At 41.8% G+C, this 17,518-nt stretch overlaps 1 protein-coding gene across 3 annotated transcripts in view; it reads left to right on the top strand.

The window, feature by feature from the left end:
- Positions 1–17,518, top strand: part of xpnpep2 (X-prolyl aminopeptidase (aminopeptidase P) 2, membrane-bound) — a 93,125-nt gene that overhangs the window by 68,985 nt on the left and 6,622 nt on the right. Inside the window, exons 1-13 of one of the 3 annotated variants that reach the window (XR_015118928.1) lie at positions 9,133–9,284; positions 9,781–9,875; positions 10,101–10,211; positions 10,287–10,350; positions 11,060–11,164; positions 12,936–13,022; positions 13,191–13,334; positions 13,861–13,962; positions 14,299–14,380; positions 14,546–14,747; positions 16,280–16,369; positions 16,641–16,750; positions 16,884–16,961. Coding sequence is in view for 2 of the 3 variants with exons in the window: in XM_086221958.1 (XP_086078084.1) it covers positions 9,236–9,284; positions 9,781–9,875; positions 10,101–10,211; positions 10,287–10,350; positions 11,060–11,164; positions 12,936–13,022; positions 13,191–13,334; positions 13,861–13,962; positions 14,299–14,380; positions 14,546–14,747; positions 16,280–16,369; positions 16,641–16,750; positions 16,884–16,961 (1,319 nt within the window). In the remaining variant the exon portion in view is untranslated. Of the gene's footprint in view, positions 1–9,132; positions 9,285–9,780; positions 9,876–10,100; positions 10,212–10,286; positions 10,351–11,059; positions 11,165–12,935; positions 13,023–13,190; positions 13,335–13,860; positions 13,963–14,298; positions 14,381–14,545; positions 14,748–16,279; positions 16,370–16,640; positions 16,751–16,883; positions 16,962–17,518 lie in introns of those variants that run through there. The other 2 variants (XM_086221958.1, XM_086221960.1) reach the window with 2 other exon arrangements.

Raw genomic sequence — 17,518 nt, 5'->3', positions numbered from 1 at the left:
GTTTAATACAAGCATCACTGCTGACACACCCTCAAAATGAAAGAAAATGTACCTTAAAGCCTGTTGCAAACTGTTTGAAAGAATCATGATCTTTAAAACGGTGGTGCAGTGGTCAGCACTGTGGCCTCACAGCAAGAAGGTTCCGGGTTCGAGTCCCGGCTCGGGCACGGGATCTTTCTGTGTGGAGTTTGCATGTTCTCCCTGTGTCTGCGTGGGTTCTCTCCGGATACTCCGGCTTCTTCCCACCATCCAAAAACATGCAATTGGGGACGAGGCTGATTGATACTCTAAATTGACCGTAGGTGTGAGTGTGAATGGTTGTTCATCTCTCTATGTTGGCCCTGCGATGGACTGGCGACCTGTCCAGGGTGAACCTTGCCTCTCGCCCGTTGACGCTGGGATAGGCTCCAGCCCCCCCCCCCCCGCGACCCTTAATGTGTAGGAATAAGCGGAAGATGACGATGGATGATCTTTAAAACAAAAACCTAGTAAAACATTGCTCAATGTTTTCGGAACAGGTCTGTTCCCCAGATCCTCCGAGGGCAAGCGCCTGCAGACAGCCGTGCCCATCATTGCAAATAAGGCTGAATTAAAGAATGGCAAATTTGAAACGTGTTCCAAACAAAAACTTTATGAACAAAACAATGATATGTTGTCGGGATCTACTTTGTATAAAAACATTCATATACTGTATGCTGTTCATGGTCAGTGTGTTTGCTTCTGCCGTTGATATCAGGAGCACTGTGACTGGATTAAAGACAGGAAGCCAATGACATTTTCTCTGCTTTTAATTCATGTCACCCAACCAATTAACGTGCACGTGGAGACACCACCACAGCACATGCACCTGCGCTTGTGTCAGTAAAATTGGCCCGGTCTTCTACTGTGAATGTCATGATCGCTGTGGCTCTCATGCACATCCTGACAGTGGTAAATGGTGATACAATGAAAACGTCAGCACATTACAGAGAGCAGATTTTCACCGAGGCTATAACTCTCCTGGTTGCTACTGCAGAAAGGTGCTACTCCTGCTGTGAATGTGAATCTCTGGCTGCAATCTTGTGTCTTCCAACACTGTCTGATTAACTGCCACTTATCTCCAGCTTCCTCGTATCTCTCTGAACAATCTGGTTTCACTTGGGCCCACAGTTCTATTTAACATCACTTTGTCAACACAAGGAGAGGAGGAGATATCCCTCGCAGACAAAAGCACCAAAAACTATGCATTGTGTTGTAAAGCTATAGGGAAGATCACAGTAAAATGGCTGGTGCTGAAATCTCCTGATGTCTTCAAGATGTTGGGCTTCTTCAAGGCTGATGAAAAGGAGTTACTTTTTTTTTTTTCAAACGTGACATATGTTTGCGATGCTTATCTCCTTTTAAATATGTTCCAAAAAGAAATCTTAAATATCAATCAGATCAGATCAATCAGGCAGTCCCAGCCTACAAAATTGAAGAAACATATGTGACTGTGCCACATGATCTTAAAGGTTTACCCAGAAATAGTGGCTGTAGGTTCCCATTTCTATTACCTTGTTTTTGCTTTAATAATCTGAGGAACAAATAATCAATAATCTTGGTTTCATAGTGTATCTTAATATTATATTGTATGTGGAGGGAGTTGTTCATATTGATCCAAGAGACTCAGTCCGTGAGACGTTTCTGGTGTATTTTGGTTTTCTGGCCCACTGCACAGTCTCATTCCAGCCACCACGTCTCCAGCTATACTTTCTACTGGAAAAGCTCAGTAAGCTTGCAAACATAGAAGAGCTTTCAGCAGATGAAGGGAATATTTTCCTCAAGTGCTCAAGGAGACACACAGAACAACAACAAGGCACAGCTAAAAGAATATAGATAGTAGATTTACCTTCGCCGGCTGATCAGAAATACAACTCTGTATCATATTATATATCCTGTCATGATGAATATTCAGAACTTAATAAAAGCTTCTAATGCCCCAACACATAATTATTCCCAATTAACAGTGAGAATATTGATAGATAGAGGTAAAGCAACAAGAAGCAAAGGTAGTTTTTCAGGAGGTAACAATCTAACCGGATATTACAGATCATTGATACTGTAGATATGTATTAAATAATAGGCAGATGCTATTCTCTATTAATGAACAGCAGAAATCAGTAAGATTGTAAAAAACATCTTGGTTTTATGAGCACCTACATGTATGTTCATACACAGTAAAACATGTGCCAACATAGACAGTACTCTTCTCTCATAGCAAAAAAAAAAAAAAAAAGGGGGGGGGGTATTTGCAGCTGTTGTTATTCATTAAGAAACTCCCACCCTGGTGTCAGGAAACGTTCCAGATAAAATTTGCAACAAGCAAATCTATGTATGTTTGTGGCTGTAATCTGGGATTGTTATCAGCTCCCTCGGGCCTCTAAAGTGACACAGCACACAAAAGCAGTTTTGGCCTTTGGAAGTGGGTGACCCCAACTCGGCCACTTGTTATTGACTCTAAGGAGAGACTGACTGCACGCATGCAGCAGTACACACTGGTGCATACGTGACTGAGATCACTAACCACTTGATACGACTGTGTAGCAAGATATGACTACTACTAATGAACTCTTTGTGTGCTTTCATGACCTTTCTCTCTCTGTCTCTTAAGTTTTTTTTTTTTCCCTCCAGACAACCTCGTGTGTTGTTTCAGGAGGAATCTGGGGCCAGCGTCTACTGTCTGTAGCACTCTAACGGATTTATACCCATTTCAGCAACCATAATAGTCACTTATAAAACATTTTAAAAAACATTTAAAAAAGATCCAGTCTTGGAAACTATTGATTTTTATAAATAACCTCCAAAGACTACAGACAAATTTCAGGGTTTACTGTAGCTAGAGGACATCCAGGCCAAGAGTTCCTTTTCCATTTTTCTGATTATAGTTTACAGTTCAATAGCAGTTTCAGACACAGGACTAAAGTTGAGAGACGACATCTACAACTAGCTCTTTCAAAACAAACAAATTAATAAAAATAACCTCAAAGCTAAGTTGTTTGCAGACAGTAGCAGATGGGTTATGAGATTGCATTCAGCTAAAATGATCTTGACACAAAATGCACCCACATCATAACACAATTTGAATTTTTGTTAACTGTAATTTGATGATTCATGTCCTTTTTTTTGTTGTTGCCCATTTTCACCAAGATGCTGTGGTAGAGAAGATTTGCTATACCAATCTGACCTTCCTGGTCCAAAAAAGATAAATAAAAAAGAAAACCTTGTGTTTGGTATGTTTTGATATAAAGGGCTCAAAATATCTTTGAATTCTCTACTTCTGCAGTAATTTGCTGTTGACGTGAGATTGAAAGGGTCCCTCCTCAGACACAGGTGGTGTTGACAGCCAGACTTAGAGGTGGTTTTCACGGAGCATCCATGTTCGGCCACGGTGCCCTGCCTTCCCCTCAGCCTGAGCTCTGACTCACACGCTCCACACTGTTGCCAGGGCTACCACTTATTAATATTGGCCCATACATTTGTGCCTCATCACTAAGCTCCAACGGCACACAAACACACACAAACAACTAAATCAATCCACAAACACACACACATGGCGTCAGGTCCAGTCGATGGAAATTATGAATGAATGCACAGATAATGGAGCAAGCTTTTTGAAGAACAGGGTGTTCACTGAGACTGGAGAGAGCTGCAAGGTGGATAGGTTCAGCATTAGTGACCCCTTGTGGTTATGTTTGGTAATGTCCCCGGGTTCAGCACTAAATCAACATACAGCCCAAGGCTGCAGCTGTGCCCCAATTATATGCTTCATGCTTGTTAACTTGTTGGTGGTTTGTGGTGGAAAAAGTGTTGGATCTGCTGCATTTTGTTACTGATGTATCATGGCATCATGATAAAAGGACTGTGTTGGTGTTGCGCTTTTTTCTACCCTGGCGGTCGATGTTATTTTGGTTAGACATCTTTGTGGGACTGTGTGTGCGTGTGCAAGACTCAGCACTTAGCTTTTGAGCATAAAGACCTTATGGACACCTCATGTACATCTCAGTCCTCCAAGCAATCTAAGGATGGGGGCTAAGATCCCCCCCCCCCCTTTGCAAGATACAGATGGGGGATCACAAGATGATCTCTACTTCTGCAGTAATTTGCTGTTGACGTGAGATAGAAAACTACAACTACTTATTCAATTTTGAATAAATTTAAATGTTGCTATTTTTGTAAAGACCCATTAGTCCTGTCACACTTTGGAGAAAGTGGGAGTTGGAAGTGTCCCACACCTTTGTTTTTGGCATCAGCTGAAAAGCTTGAGAACCTCTGATCTAGGCAGACAAAAAAAAAACAAAAACAATACTGCAGAAAGGCCATGCCTTTGATGGAGCAATTGTGTAATTTTTTTTGCAATGATAGGAAACAGTTTAATAATCTATCATTCCTGAGTTTAAATACTCTAATGTAGTATTGCTCTCTTATCTAATAAGTTATGTAGCTTAAAATTTAGATGCAATACTGAAACTGTGAAATTCCTTTTCTTTAATTATATATATTTTTGATTCAGTTATTGCTTGATCAGTGTACGATCTATTTCTCTTCCATATTTGGGGCTTTGTTTTGAAAATGTTTACAGTTACATGCATTTATTCAGAGACTCTGAATCCAGTTGCAGCTGTAGAAACCAGGGGTGCGCACTGAAAATAGGGAGCATCTGCTCAAGGTGCTTTTGTAAATTGTGCTTTGTGGATACAGCAATAGAGCTCTTACACCCCCAACTGGTCAGTTGGTGCAGGGCTGCTTGTGTCACATTCTTGTTGTCTACATCCAACATGTGCCATCAAACTGCTTTATATGCAGGCCCCTAAATAATATATGAACCATTGACTATTGACCATTTTCAGTGAAATGTAACATGTGGTCCATTGGGAGCCAGTCTTCCTTGGTTTAGTTCGCCAACTCACGTGGAACCGGCTTGGTAAAAGTATGACTCTAGACTGTGACCACATTTAGTCAGAAAGGTGCGCCGTACTTCTAGATTTCTAAATTTAGATTCAAACTCAACATGTAGGTGCTGCTTTGGAGGTGAAGCTTCAACAGTACTGTACGAACAACATTTTGCAGCGTAGTTGCAGTGGCTATGTCAAGTGAGTGTAACCATGCAAATGTAAAACTCAATAACCGACATCCTTAAAGGACTCTTAAGAGTCTGCAGACATTTTTAGCCGCAACTCCATGAGCAGCTTATAGCCCTAAAGTTACGTAATTCTTTTTACAACACATCCATCCACTTCTCTTTTGCTATCTTGCGTTATCTAGGAACTATGCTAATTGAACGCATTTCATAACCAATAACTAGATTTATTGACCCATATACACATTTCTGCTTCAGAGCAAAATGACAGATGTTGGCTAAACATTAACAGCTGTTGGTCATTGTTGTCGCTCTCTTTCTGTAATACAGCCTGGTCCAAGGTCAAAACAAGCTTTACTGAGCCAGCTAAGTTGGGGTTTCCTATTTTTCCAAAATGAAATGCACACATAGCTGACTTATTTGTGTGTACATGTACTGAACATTCTTGTGAGTATTCCATTATTACTCTACTCCTACTTAGTGCCGCAGGGATGAGGGATTTTTTTTTTTTTTTTAAGGCCAACCTGCAAGTGAGCATTCGACTCTCTTGATTTTGGATAATTGCCCAAAATAAATTCCCTGGCAAATAAAAGTTTATGAGACTTCCAAGTTCTGCTTTGTGAGATCATCATTGTTAGCAGTGTTAGCAACAAGCTTCTGTTCAAACCTGCCGTTCACATATTCTCCCCATGTCTGTGTGGGTTTCCAGAAACATAATCACAGTCCATCGCTACATGTGGGCCTTGTGACTGACAACTCTTTTGCTGTATATCCAATCTCTTGCCCAGCCTAAATTAGGATTTGGCACCAGAGTTGTGAGCTGTGGGGGCAACTGCATTTCTGGTGAACAAATCACCAGAAATCATCAGTTTTGCTGGCTCGATGACACCAGACACCCCCCCACACACACACACACACGCACGCACACACACACACACACACACACACACACACACACACACACACACACACAGACTGGGCCTATGAGGAGTACAAGTATGTTGGAGCATGAAACATGATGAACTACTGGCACTGGGTTATGTGTTTTATTTTATATATATTTCTTTCTTAACATGATATCAGTATTTCATGTTTTGAATGTCATGATTATTGTCATTAACAATATATTATATAGTGAGTGTTTTCTTTTTTCATATTTTTTCTCCCATATCACAGTCTTGCCTTCGCTCATTTACACTTGCATACATCCTCGGTTTATCCAGGGTGCAAGATCACCAGCATTCAGGAGCATCCAGTGTGTTGACGACAAGTTCTGACAGTCAGCAGTGGTATGATTTCTTCCAACAGTTGGTCTTACGGAATAGAGCAGACAGAGAAGAAGGCTGAGATAAAGTTTGGTTAGATCCCCTCCCTTCTCATCACAGCTGCTTTCACATCTGGACAACAGCGGCTGTAGCAAAGGAGAAATAATGTGTCATTTCCTCTCCTGATGTGTATACGGTGCATCATCCTCTTAGCTTCTTCTACATACAGTACCAAGCATGGAGAGAAGCTAGTGCCTCTGTGCCAGATCATCCTCTAGCTGGACGTTAGACTCTTCCATGCCGGACATGTATTTGGTCAGTTGCCAGTGAGGGCCAGCTCCGTGACGTCCTCCAAAACACAAACACAGCCTGTGTGTCTTATAAAAGACCGGCATCCCACATCTGTTGCTTCTTCTCAGAATCCTCAACAGAGCATCAGCAGCTGCAGCTCCTCCCTGATCTCACCCCCTAATAATGCTGATAACAGTCTCTCAAGCCGATACACACATTGACACCCTTATGATTATGTTGTTAATATGTTTACAAGTGTTTACTTGAAAAAAAATGAACCAGATAGAAGTCAGTCCATTTCATACTTGTGAAGATGTTTCTGTTTAAAACAAAAACGACAGCCACAGTAGAGAAAGACCAAAAGATATGAGTCATAGCAGTCAAGGAGCTGTGAACATGCCCAGTTTAGTGGGAATCAATCCAGACATGTCACGCCATCATCAGATAAGTGGTGTGGTTGCTACATGAAAAGGCAAACGACAATTTTACTAAAACTTCCTTTCAGTTAGTTCTGAATGACTCTTGCATCAACTACTGCAGCAACTCAAGGGATTTCTGAAAGAGAGGCATTCAGGCGTTTAGTCCCAGAGTCAAGCTCCTTCTCTCCTTTGTTCACTTCGTCCAAATTGACTTTGACATCAGAGGACAGGCCAAAAAAATTAAAATTGAGCTCTGACTACATCAAGATCTGTTTTACAACAAATGACACCTACACAAGGCAGCAACAACCCTAGCAAAACAGTCATCACACACTCAGGCCCACTACTTATGTTATTAGGGTTATTACACCCCAGATCTGTACCATGGCAGGCCAGAATGACTCCAGAGTCGCTTATAAATCTGTCTGAGCCAGTGCTCCCTGACCTGTGTTCATATCACAGGTTCATGAGCAGTCACGTGTCCCTCAGTTGTTCGATCCATGCCAAATGCGTGAGGATCAGCTGAGTTCACTAAAACGTGCGGATAAAGTTTGTGCTGTAATTTCATCATACACCTTGCTACCAACCGCATGAGCTGGCACGGCGCCATATTTGATCGTAGGCTCAGAACAGAAACAGCACATGTAGCCTTTATGACCCCCAGTATTTTATTTTTTATAGATTTCAATTCCCTTTGACTGACCTGAGTATATCCAGTGTTTTTACACTTACATTCGCTTGCACAACTAATTTGTTGTTACATTTGTTGTAGCTTCCCTTTGATAATAATTCACTTTATTTCCTTTGGGGATTTATAATTACTGTCATCATTTATTTTTGTCTGGGGTTTTTTTTGTGCTCATTTTGTTGTCTTCTGGTTTCTTGAAATTTATATGGATGTCGTGTCCCATCCAGTTGAAATAACCAAATATATTTTATAATTTTTTTCAAAACTTACATTACATTTAACTGTCATTGGTATTTTAAACAGCTGATCTGTTTTCCTCTTTCACCAAAACATGAGAGTGAGAGAGAGTCAATCTGTGTTTTTTTTTTGTATTTTATATCAGACGCTATTGTGCAATTCTTTATATGAACTACGTTCCACCATGTGGAGTTTGCTTTCAAGAGCCTGATCTTGATATAACAGTGGAGATTTAAGATATTTCATCATGTCTGCATAGATTCCACACCCAAGCTTTTTATAGAACTTCAAGTGTAATATGTTAGAAGTCACCTCATATTTTACAGAGAGATACAGAGCCTGACATAACTAAAATACCACAGCACTTTAAATGAATCATTTTTAAACGTTATTAATTAATCAACAGCACACAGTAGTTATTACAAAAATGAATGCACAGCGTTTCGCCAAAGGATCAGTAAAAAGACTAAATGGAAGTTGAGTAAATTCTAGTCAAATAAGACGATACAAATATTATACGTCAGCCAGATGTACGTCTTGCTGTGAAAAACCTATTCACCCGCTGTTCCGTCTCCTCCTCCTCCTCCACCCCCTTCGTCTCTTGTCGGTTAAGTGGCACACATATTTGGTTTAATGCGAGGATTCTAATAACGACAGCATTTGATATGGGAAGGGATTACAAGGAGATGCTGGTTCATATGCAAATGTCTGATGATTCGCAGGCACAATCTAAAATTTTCTCCACGTCTTTCCTTATCTGTGTTGTATTTCACACCACGGCCTGTATGAAAGCAGCGTTGGCATCCCTCACTTTAAAATAGAAACAGTCCAAACATGATTTCATCTGATAATCTGCTGGATGGTTGCACATCTCGCTGGATAATTCTAACCCTCAGCCTTTGAGTTGCTTCACAATAAAGAGGGGAAAAGAAACTCAATCAGAAGCCTGGAGAAAACAGGTGGGTGGTCACAGTGGCTCTGCACATTATATTGTAGGTCAGGAAGCAAAGAAATGTTTGAGAGCAGCACTGAGATCCTCCCCCCAAAGCCACTTCACGTGATTCCTATCAGAGGGCCGCAGGGAGAGGCGATAGAGAGATGGCAGAGGAGGAGGAGAGAGAGGACAGTCATGCACTTACTGGCAGACACCCACACAGTTTCTCACCAGACACCCGCGTACGCTGCATACACAGCGGAGCACCTGCTCTGAGTACCGATCTGTTGGGCTTGTGCTGCAGAGATGCCTTCCTGTGGCTGGATGTTGGCTCTGTCTCTAGTGGTGCTGGCAGGTAAAAGTTCCTCTTTTTCTTCAGTGCGATATCAAGCCTCTGCTGTGTGTGTGAAGAGTTTCAGTTCAGATCATTCTACTGAATGATGATGAGAGAAGATGTGAAGTGGGAACAATTATAAGAACAAACTTAAGTGTTGACTATGTGTTTTCTGCAGGAAGCAGCATACGTCCATGAAAATATTTGGTTAAGTCTTGTAAAATGACAATAGTAATGGTAATCTACACCTGTGCGTGTTGGATTACTCATCTGGATTTTTTTTCCCATAAAATTTTCATTTTATCTTCAGTGACAATGATTCTTTGGAGACAAATTAATGTCTTTGGTATCTTGCACAGCTGCATGTTTCTGTCCTCGTGAGTCCTCAGATTCCTCAAACTGCCTCTAAGTCTAAAATGATCATGCGTGATAATCAAAGAGAGTCTGCTGATGTGAGAGTGTGTTTATGACGTGTCACTCTCCAAGGTCTTGTGTCACCATGTGTTGCTTATTTCAGGAAACAAGGCCGGTGTTAGTCTTGGTGCTGCTGCTGCTGCTGCTGCTGCTGCTGTGTACGAGCGAACTGAGAGGAACTGCTCCCTGTCTCCACCAGTAAGATCAACACATGACTGGAAAACCATTGCGTGAATTAAATGAAATAGTTGAACCACACTAATGATTTTCCTGTAGTGAAACATATGTTTTCAACAGTTAATGATTGTTGCACATGCACAGCAGTAAATGATTACAGTGAGTGGGAGATACAGAAGGCGATGATTCAGCAGTTCGTAAAGATCTAATCAGACTTTTCACACACTGTCTTTCTCTGTGTTTCAGTACCTCCCCAGCACAGCAGTAAATACTACCCTCCAACTGCAGGAGTTACGAGAGCAAATGCTTTCCTTCAAGATCTCTGCCTACATTATCCCTGGGACAGACGCTCACCTGGTACGCCTGCTGACCGTTATAATTAATTCATCATGGTTCATACATGTGTGGTGCTGATTAATATCTCTCTGGCAGAGTGAGTATATTGCACCACGAGATGCCAGGATGGCCTTCATGACTGGCTTTACAGGCTCTGCAGGTACAATCTTTTTCTGCCTCTTGTCTTGTCCTCCTCATCCTCGTCCTCCTCCTCCTCCTCCTCGTCCTCCTCCTCCTCCTCCTCCTCCTCCTCCTCCTCCTCCTCCTCGTCCTCTTCCTCCCTGTGACTCAACTCCCCACGTCTGTGTGCCGCGGTCACGCTGCTCCTCTACTTTCATCCCACATCCTCACAATACAGCCTGTTTCTTGTTCACTTTGTTTCACCACTGCCTTTCACTGCACCAGTGGCCTTGTTAGCAAGCCAGTGAATCGTGAGGTCTGTTTTACACAATAACAATGAATTAATGATCAAAAATATTTCTGTGCTCAGCTTTTTCATAGATGAAAGGAGCAGAAGACCAATAACAGTGCAGGGACGTGCTGTTAAACCATGCTGCGGCTACACCAAACTCCATTTAAAAAGTCGTGTTCTATGTTAGTTGACTGACTTTGAATTGTGCAGGTGCAGCTTTCTGTCACGTGTGAAGGTATAACTGTGGAATACTGATATATAATGACACCCCCTGATTACAAATCCATCACACATCAGCAGGGTGCTACACCTTAACCTTCCTGTCTCCCCACATCTTTCAAGATTATTTGGCCCTTCACACGTTGCTCTAAGTCAACTCTTGACATTTATAGTCATTTGTAATTCTCTGTCACCGCTGGCCTCTCTGTAACACAGTTGCTGTCCTTCCTCTCTGCAGGCACTGCCGTGGTTACTCAGACCAAGGCTACACTCTGGACAGACAGCCGCTACTGGGTCCAAGCTGAGAGACAGATGGACTGCAACTGGGAGCTAGAAATGGATGGTGGGGCAATCGTGATGTTATTACTTGTTATGACAACGCAAATAACCTGGATTTCAATCAAATATTCCAAGAATTTCATCAAAAATAGCTTGACAAATGCTGGGATTATCATTGCTGGATCTTAACTAGTTCACACACAAAGGAAGTGAATGATTTGTTTTACAAAATGCTGGGACATTTGAACAAAACTCAACATATGAAGAAGCATATCACATAATATAAAGTTTCATATATATTCAAATCAAGTTTTCATTTAATCTGAAACACTCTGAGTATGTAGTTTCAGCATGATTGCTGCTATTGTCTTCTCCAACTTACTGCATTTTATTAAATGTTTAAAGTGTTGGACTGGGAGCAAATTCAGCTTCCATATTTTTCATCTGACCGCCCCACTTTTCTGATAATGTCTGATAATCCACCAATTTATGGGATATATTGCTCAGTTCGCTCCGACCTAACGAAGCTTCTAAATCATCAGTCCACTTGTAAGCTTTTGCCTGCTCCTCATCTGGTGTTGGCAGTCAAACTATGAATGTCATCACTGCAGCTGCAGCTAGCAAAGTTTAGCTGCCATCATCAATAAATTCAGAACAAAACATATAATCTTAAAATATTTTGCAGCATATGACTCAAGATCTTTTTTTACCCCTGTCTGTCTCCATGACTTTGAGCCACATTGTTTATGTTGCCCTTATTTTCCATTTAAGAAGTGACTCTTAGTTGCCATGAGTGCACTTTTTGATGTTTGCTTGACCTCCGACATTAGAAGGGACCACCTGAGGGACTTGGGGAGGCGTTGTTACTACTGCTCTGCCTTGCCTTGTGTTGGCGGCAGTGGCGGCATAACAGGCCTGGGCCCTCTGCCACTTGCCAGAACTCCCAGATGGCCTCTCCAAGTGACTGTGTATTAATCCACAGCTCAAAGTAGTCCAAATTTAAGACATAATTCTGTTACAGTAACATTTACGGATGGTGATACACACAGTTTTTAAAAAAAATCAGAATGCAGGCCAGAAAAATATCTTTCACTGTGTTCACATGTTGCTCATTGCACCTTTAAACCTAAAAATGTTGATGTGTAATGAGTGGAATGTTTCTAATGTCATTGCATTTTTGTTTGGTGTATATAAATACTCAAGCATAGCCTAAAAACAGATTCATGATAGTTAGGCATTTATTATCTCAATCTAGACTTCACATACGTAGATCTCAAAAAGGGTCAAAAAGCAAATTGTAAAAAGCAGAATGTCTATCTGTGGCTTCACAGCATCACATGATGCTTTCAATGTGCTATAAGAAATAATAATAGCCGGGTTCTATTTGGCAGATAATATAGTTCCAGAAATTGTCTCCATGTGGTGAATGAGAGTGAGTGGCACTGTGCAGAAATACCCTGTACTTAGATGCTGACTGTGAGTTAGCGTGCTTGTGTGTGGGTGCGTGTCTGGGTGTGTGTGTCGGGAAAGTGCTGGCTGTATGAACGTTTTAGAGGAGTGATCCTGCTCAAAGGTTCCTTAATGGCAGGAACTTCTGCTTGGTGAATCATGATCGTGATATTGCCAAAAACTGTAATGGATAATCTGGTTCTACTGCAATTTAGTTATGCTGACTTACAGATGCGCTCTGTCAATCCAAATCATATTAGGAAGCAATTTACCACACAAAAAAAACGTGATGAATACTGCGGTGAGGTATCACAGTATTCAGAATAGGAAGGTCACCTGGATTTTCCTGTCACAGACTCTAAAGTTGATCCTTTCATCCTCCCCAGTATCTATCAGCAGTGTGGCGGAGTGGCTCATCTCTGAGGTTCCACCGGGCGGCAAGATCGGCTTTGATCCCTTCCTCTTCTCCCTCAGTAAGTCTCTACTTTCTCACTCTGTCCCGTCACTCCAAATTAGAATCAATGAACTGTTTCCCCATGTTGATGGAAAACTATTGATGGAGCCTGCAGACGCCACCCAGACTGTTTACTCGTGATTGATTCAGTCCAGTGTGTGTTATCATCAGCAATTTCCTCCATTAGAAACACAGGAAGACTACAGCATCAGTCTGGAGTCAAGTAATCGCAGCCTCAAGTCCATGCCAGGGAACCTGGTGGACCGAGTGTGGACAAATAGACCTCCTGTCCCACCCGACAGCCTCACAATCCTGCCGGACACAGTCATACGTGAGTGTCTTTCTGTGTATGTCTGCACTGTAGTCTGCCAGACGACCTGTGTGGTGTCCTTTATCTATGTGCTTGTAAATACTTACAAACTGGACAGAAAGCAATAAAGCACCCCACAATCGCAACAATAAAACAGCCGGTTGATGTTCTTTATGACCGGCTGACAGATCAGTTGCTAACTTAAGGAGAATAGAAAAGACTCCAGATAAGGAGGTCGTCGGGGCGCCAGCAGCCTTATTAGCCTTTATGGTCAAGACATAGACAAATGGAACAAATGGAGAGCATCATAAACTAAATGGTGTATGTGTAAGAGTGTGTGTGTGCGTGCGCACACTTACAGTATACATACCCTGGACAATAAACAGAGCAAGGCTTTTTAGTAACGTTTTATTTAAAATAATGTGGCTTCATCGCTGTTGGGATGGAATCCCAAATGTTGGACAGTTAGTGCTGCGTCCATTAAGTGATTAGTGCTTTGCTGATGTCGAAAACATGTGTTGAACGTCAAATAAATGTGTGTTCACAGAGCGGCCTTGGCAGGTAAAAGTGGAGCAGATACGGAGTCAGATGAAGGACAGTCCCTACCAACCCACAGCTCTTCTGTTGTCAGCACTGGATGAAACTGCCTGTAAGTAACTTTGCATCGGTGACTTAGTATGGTGAAGCATCTAACCACCATAACACCATCAAACAATCCACGTTAAGATCTCTTATTAACAACAACAAGCCGTTTCTTGAATTGATTCAATATATGAAGCGACGTAGACAGATTGATCAGTTTAAGTTATTCAAAACTTTAATCTGGTCACTGACACCAAGCAACTTCTCCCTCTTCTGATCCCAGCATCGCGAATCTCTGTTCAGTAACGCGAAGTCACAAGCACTAGAAGCAAACCATGTCTGGAGTCAGTGTTAAGCTGCTGGTGCCACTGACACTGAGGCTGTGTGCTTTTGTGTTTTTAAGGGATGTTTAATCTGCGCGGCAACGACATCCCATACAACCCGTTCTTCTACTCCTACACACTCCTGACAATGGAGGAGATCTGGTAAATCCATCACTCAGGGATTATGCGTATACATGTCTTCTTTACGTCTCTGTGCCAGCAAATCCAATTGTGCATGGCAGACAAAATATTATATTCTCATGTGTAAGGACTTTTAGCATTTAAGAACAACTTCTTGTACTTCTGTAACACCCCCACTTCTACTAGGCTGTTTTTACACACGGACAGAGTGACCGACGAGTTGAGGGTGTACCTGAACGCCTCCTGTGACGGCCCCCTTTGTGTGCAGCTGAAAAGCTACGACTCTGTCCTCAATGACCTCAAGACCTTCGTGGGCCAGCCTGGAGTTAAAGTGTGGATCGGCACAGAGTACACAAACTACGCACTTAAAGAGATCATAACACCAGAGGCATGTCTTTTCACCACAGCCATCATACACTGCAGCATTCTAGTCTCTCTTTGGGATTTATCATGTTATTAATCAAAAACATGCTGTTGTTGCTGTATCAGAGAACAGTGGGGTAGAAATTTCTAGTTTATGGAAATTTGAGTCTTTCAAGCAGCACTTCACAATATTTTCTTTCAAAAAATTAGTCTATTTACTCTGTGAAATATGAAAAGTGTCTTATATAGGGATAAACGTGGCATTTTCTCGAGTTCTCTGAAGTTCTTCCAATCATTTCGGCATCTTTCATCTCACTAGGCCTCATTCAGCCATATCTTAACAACTTTTTTGTCTTGGAAATGTCCTGAAAAGTTTCTTCACCAGAGGTTATTCTGAAACAACAGTTTCCCTACAATGATGAATCTTATTGGTCTTGTAAGTTGGACACAAACGCCAGTCGTTCCTTGTTAGCAGCTTAAGGCCCACCGATCCCCATAGAAAGACATGAAACTCCATCCATCCATCCAATATCAACCGCTTATCCTATAAAGGGTCGCTGGGGGGCTTGAGCCTATCCCAGCAGCTCCCCGCAGTCCATCACAGGGCCAACACATATAGACAGACAACCATTCACACTCACAGCCACGCCTACAGTCAACTTGATGTATCCAGGTAGCCTAGTCCCCTCTTGATGTCTTTGGACTGTGGGAGGAAGCTGGAGTACCAGAGAGTACCCACGCAGGTACAGGGAGAACATGGAGACTCACACAGAAAGATCTCGTGCCTGAACCGGGGCTCGAACCCGGAACCTTCTTGCCGTGAGGTGACAGTGCGAACCACTGCACCACCGTACCTCCCCAACATGAAACTGAAAATTTAAAAACGGCACAGCATGGATTCCAAACTTTAAACCATGAGATAATGCTGCAGGACGTGAGCAGCAAATGAGTGTCTTATTTAGTAGCATCACTTGTGGATGTCAAACAAAAAAAGACAAGATGTTACTTCAATGAAGGATGCACAGTGAAGTCAAAGAGAGTCTAATCTCAAATTTGAAACAACCAAATATCGACAAACATCTTTGTTATGAGAGCCGGTCAGATGGAGCGGATTGCTTTAATCAGCCTCATTATAGACAGAACTGCTCACCAGTAAACACAGAGGGAGAACAGGCTTGCCTGGAGGCAACTGCTCGCTAGCTGGAACAGCAGTAATGTTACTCTGTCCCCATGTGGACAAAAATATACCAATTTGAGTTTAATTGAATTTAGAAGTGAATTATTTCTACTTAAAGGTGATTTCAGACTAAAAACATGAACAGTCCATATGTGAAGTTTTAATAATCGTCCATGTGCTCAAATCATGCACATTGACTAAACTTCCATGTACAAAAAAAAAGTGCAAAAGCAGTAATTCTTCTAGCATTTCAACATACTGAAATCACAAAACAGTTATTCACCCGTTATTGGTTGGAGGGATAAAACAAGGTTTCTCTTTGAAGTATTAGTATTATAAAGTATATAATAACTGTAATTATATCTGTCTCTCTCATGCAGGACAAACTAATGACGACCTCCTACTCTCCTGTGTTGACGACTAAAGCAGTGAAAGATGAAACTGAGCAGCGCATCTTGAGGGACGCTCACGTATGTCAGCTCATACACTCCAAGACACGCATGAACACACACACACACACACACGGATGTGACATCTGGTTGTTATTTATGAAGTTTAACTTTTTAAAGACTACATAAGACTCTCTGATCCATGTATGTGACACTGACATAAAGTCTTCACCGCCAAACAGGACGTTTACAGATGGTTTTCATTGAGAACATTAACACTGCTTACTTTTGACAGCATGTCCAAAGGTGCAGCCATGTTGATTTCTGGCATGAGTGTGTGTTTCTTGTCCAGGTGAGAGATGCTGTTGCAGTCATCCAGCTGCTGATGTGGCTGGAGAAGGCCGTGCCCGGGGGGAAGGAGACTGAGCTGAGCGCAGCAGCATACGTCAATATGTGTCGCAGGTGATTGCACGTCACCACAAATCAGGGCTAATTCCTGGAAATTGCACACTAACACCGAACAGCTATAGAACCTCAAACACACATTCTCGTTAATTTTGCAAAGATTTTATATCTGAAGTTAACATTGTGACAGCAAACAGAAGCACAACAGGGGCCCGAGCTTTGAAACAATCTCTGCAAGTGGACCCAATGCTGCACTCGCCCATTACAGGTAAAACTAAATTGTGTTTTAGCCTTGAACTGTACATAAATAACTCCTCCTTGCCTGTCATTCAGGTGTCTTTTCTGTCTTTCATTTAAAATTGTGTACTCATAAACTGGTGGCCCCTTTTCCATGTAGATATTTTTAGATTGGTTTTCTCCCTCTTAAAGTTTTTTTTGGAGTGACGACGTCCTGAGCGGAGAATTAAGTCACAATAATTCATTGAGTGTTGAAATCAAACCAGCCTTTTCTGTTGTCCACATCACAAACAGTAAACAAAACATGACATTTTCAAACAAGACAGAATTTTAAGAAAATAATTAAAGGACTATTCCATGCCTTCTGTTTACTGCCAGCGAATTTAGCGGCCCAGAACTTGAAGAGGTTTCGTATGTAACATCAATTCAAGTCTGTCTTTCAGTTATTTCTGTTCACCCTTTTTCCCGTTCAATTTTCAATTTCAATTCAGGTGAAAGTTTCCCGCTAAAGCCAAATAAAAAAAAAAACCCTCTTATGAATTAGGCCACACGAGCAAAAAGTCATGATACGAATTGAAGATGTGCAGC

The sequence above is a fragment of the Aulostomus chinensis genome, chromosome 13 (assembly GCF_037954235.1).
Source record: "Aulostomus chinensis isolate RoL2024-O1b breed Wild chromosome 13, RoL_Achi_v1.0, whole genome shotgun sequence".
Classification (NCBI taxonomy): domain Eukaryota; kingdom Metazoa; phylum Chordata; class Actinopteri; order Syngnathiformes; family Aulostomidae; genus Aulostomus; species Aulostomus chinensis.
The sequence above is the reverse complement of the archived record's forward strand: the minus strand, read 5'-3'. Positions and strand labels throughout refer to the sequence as shown.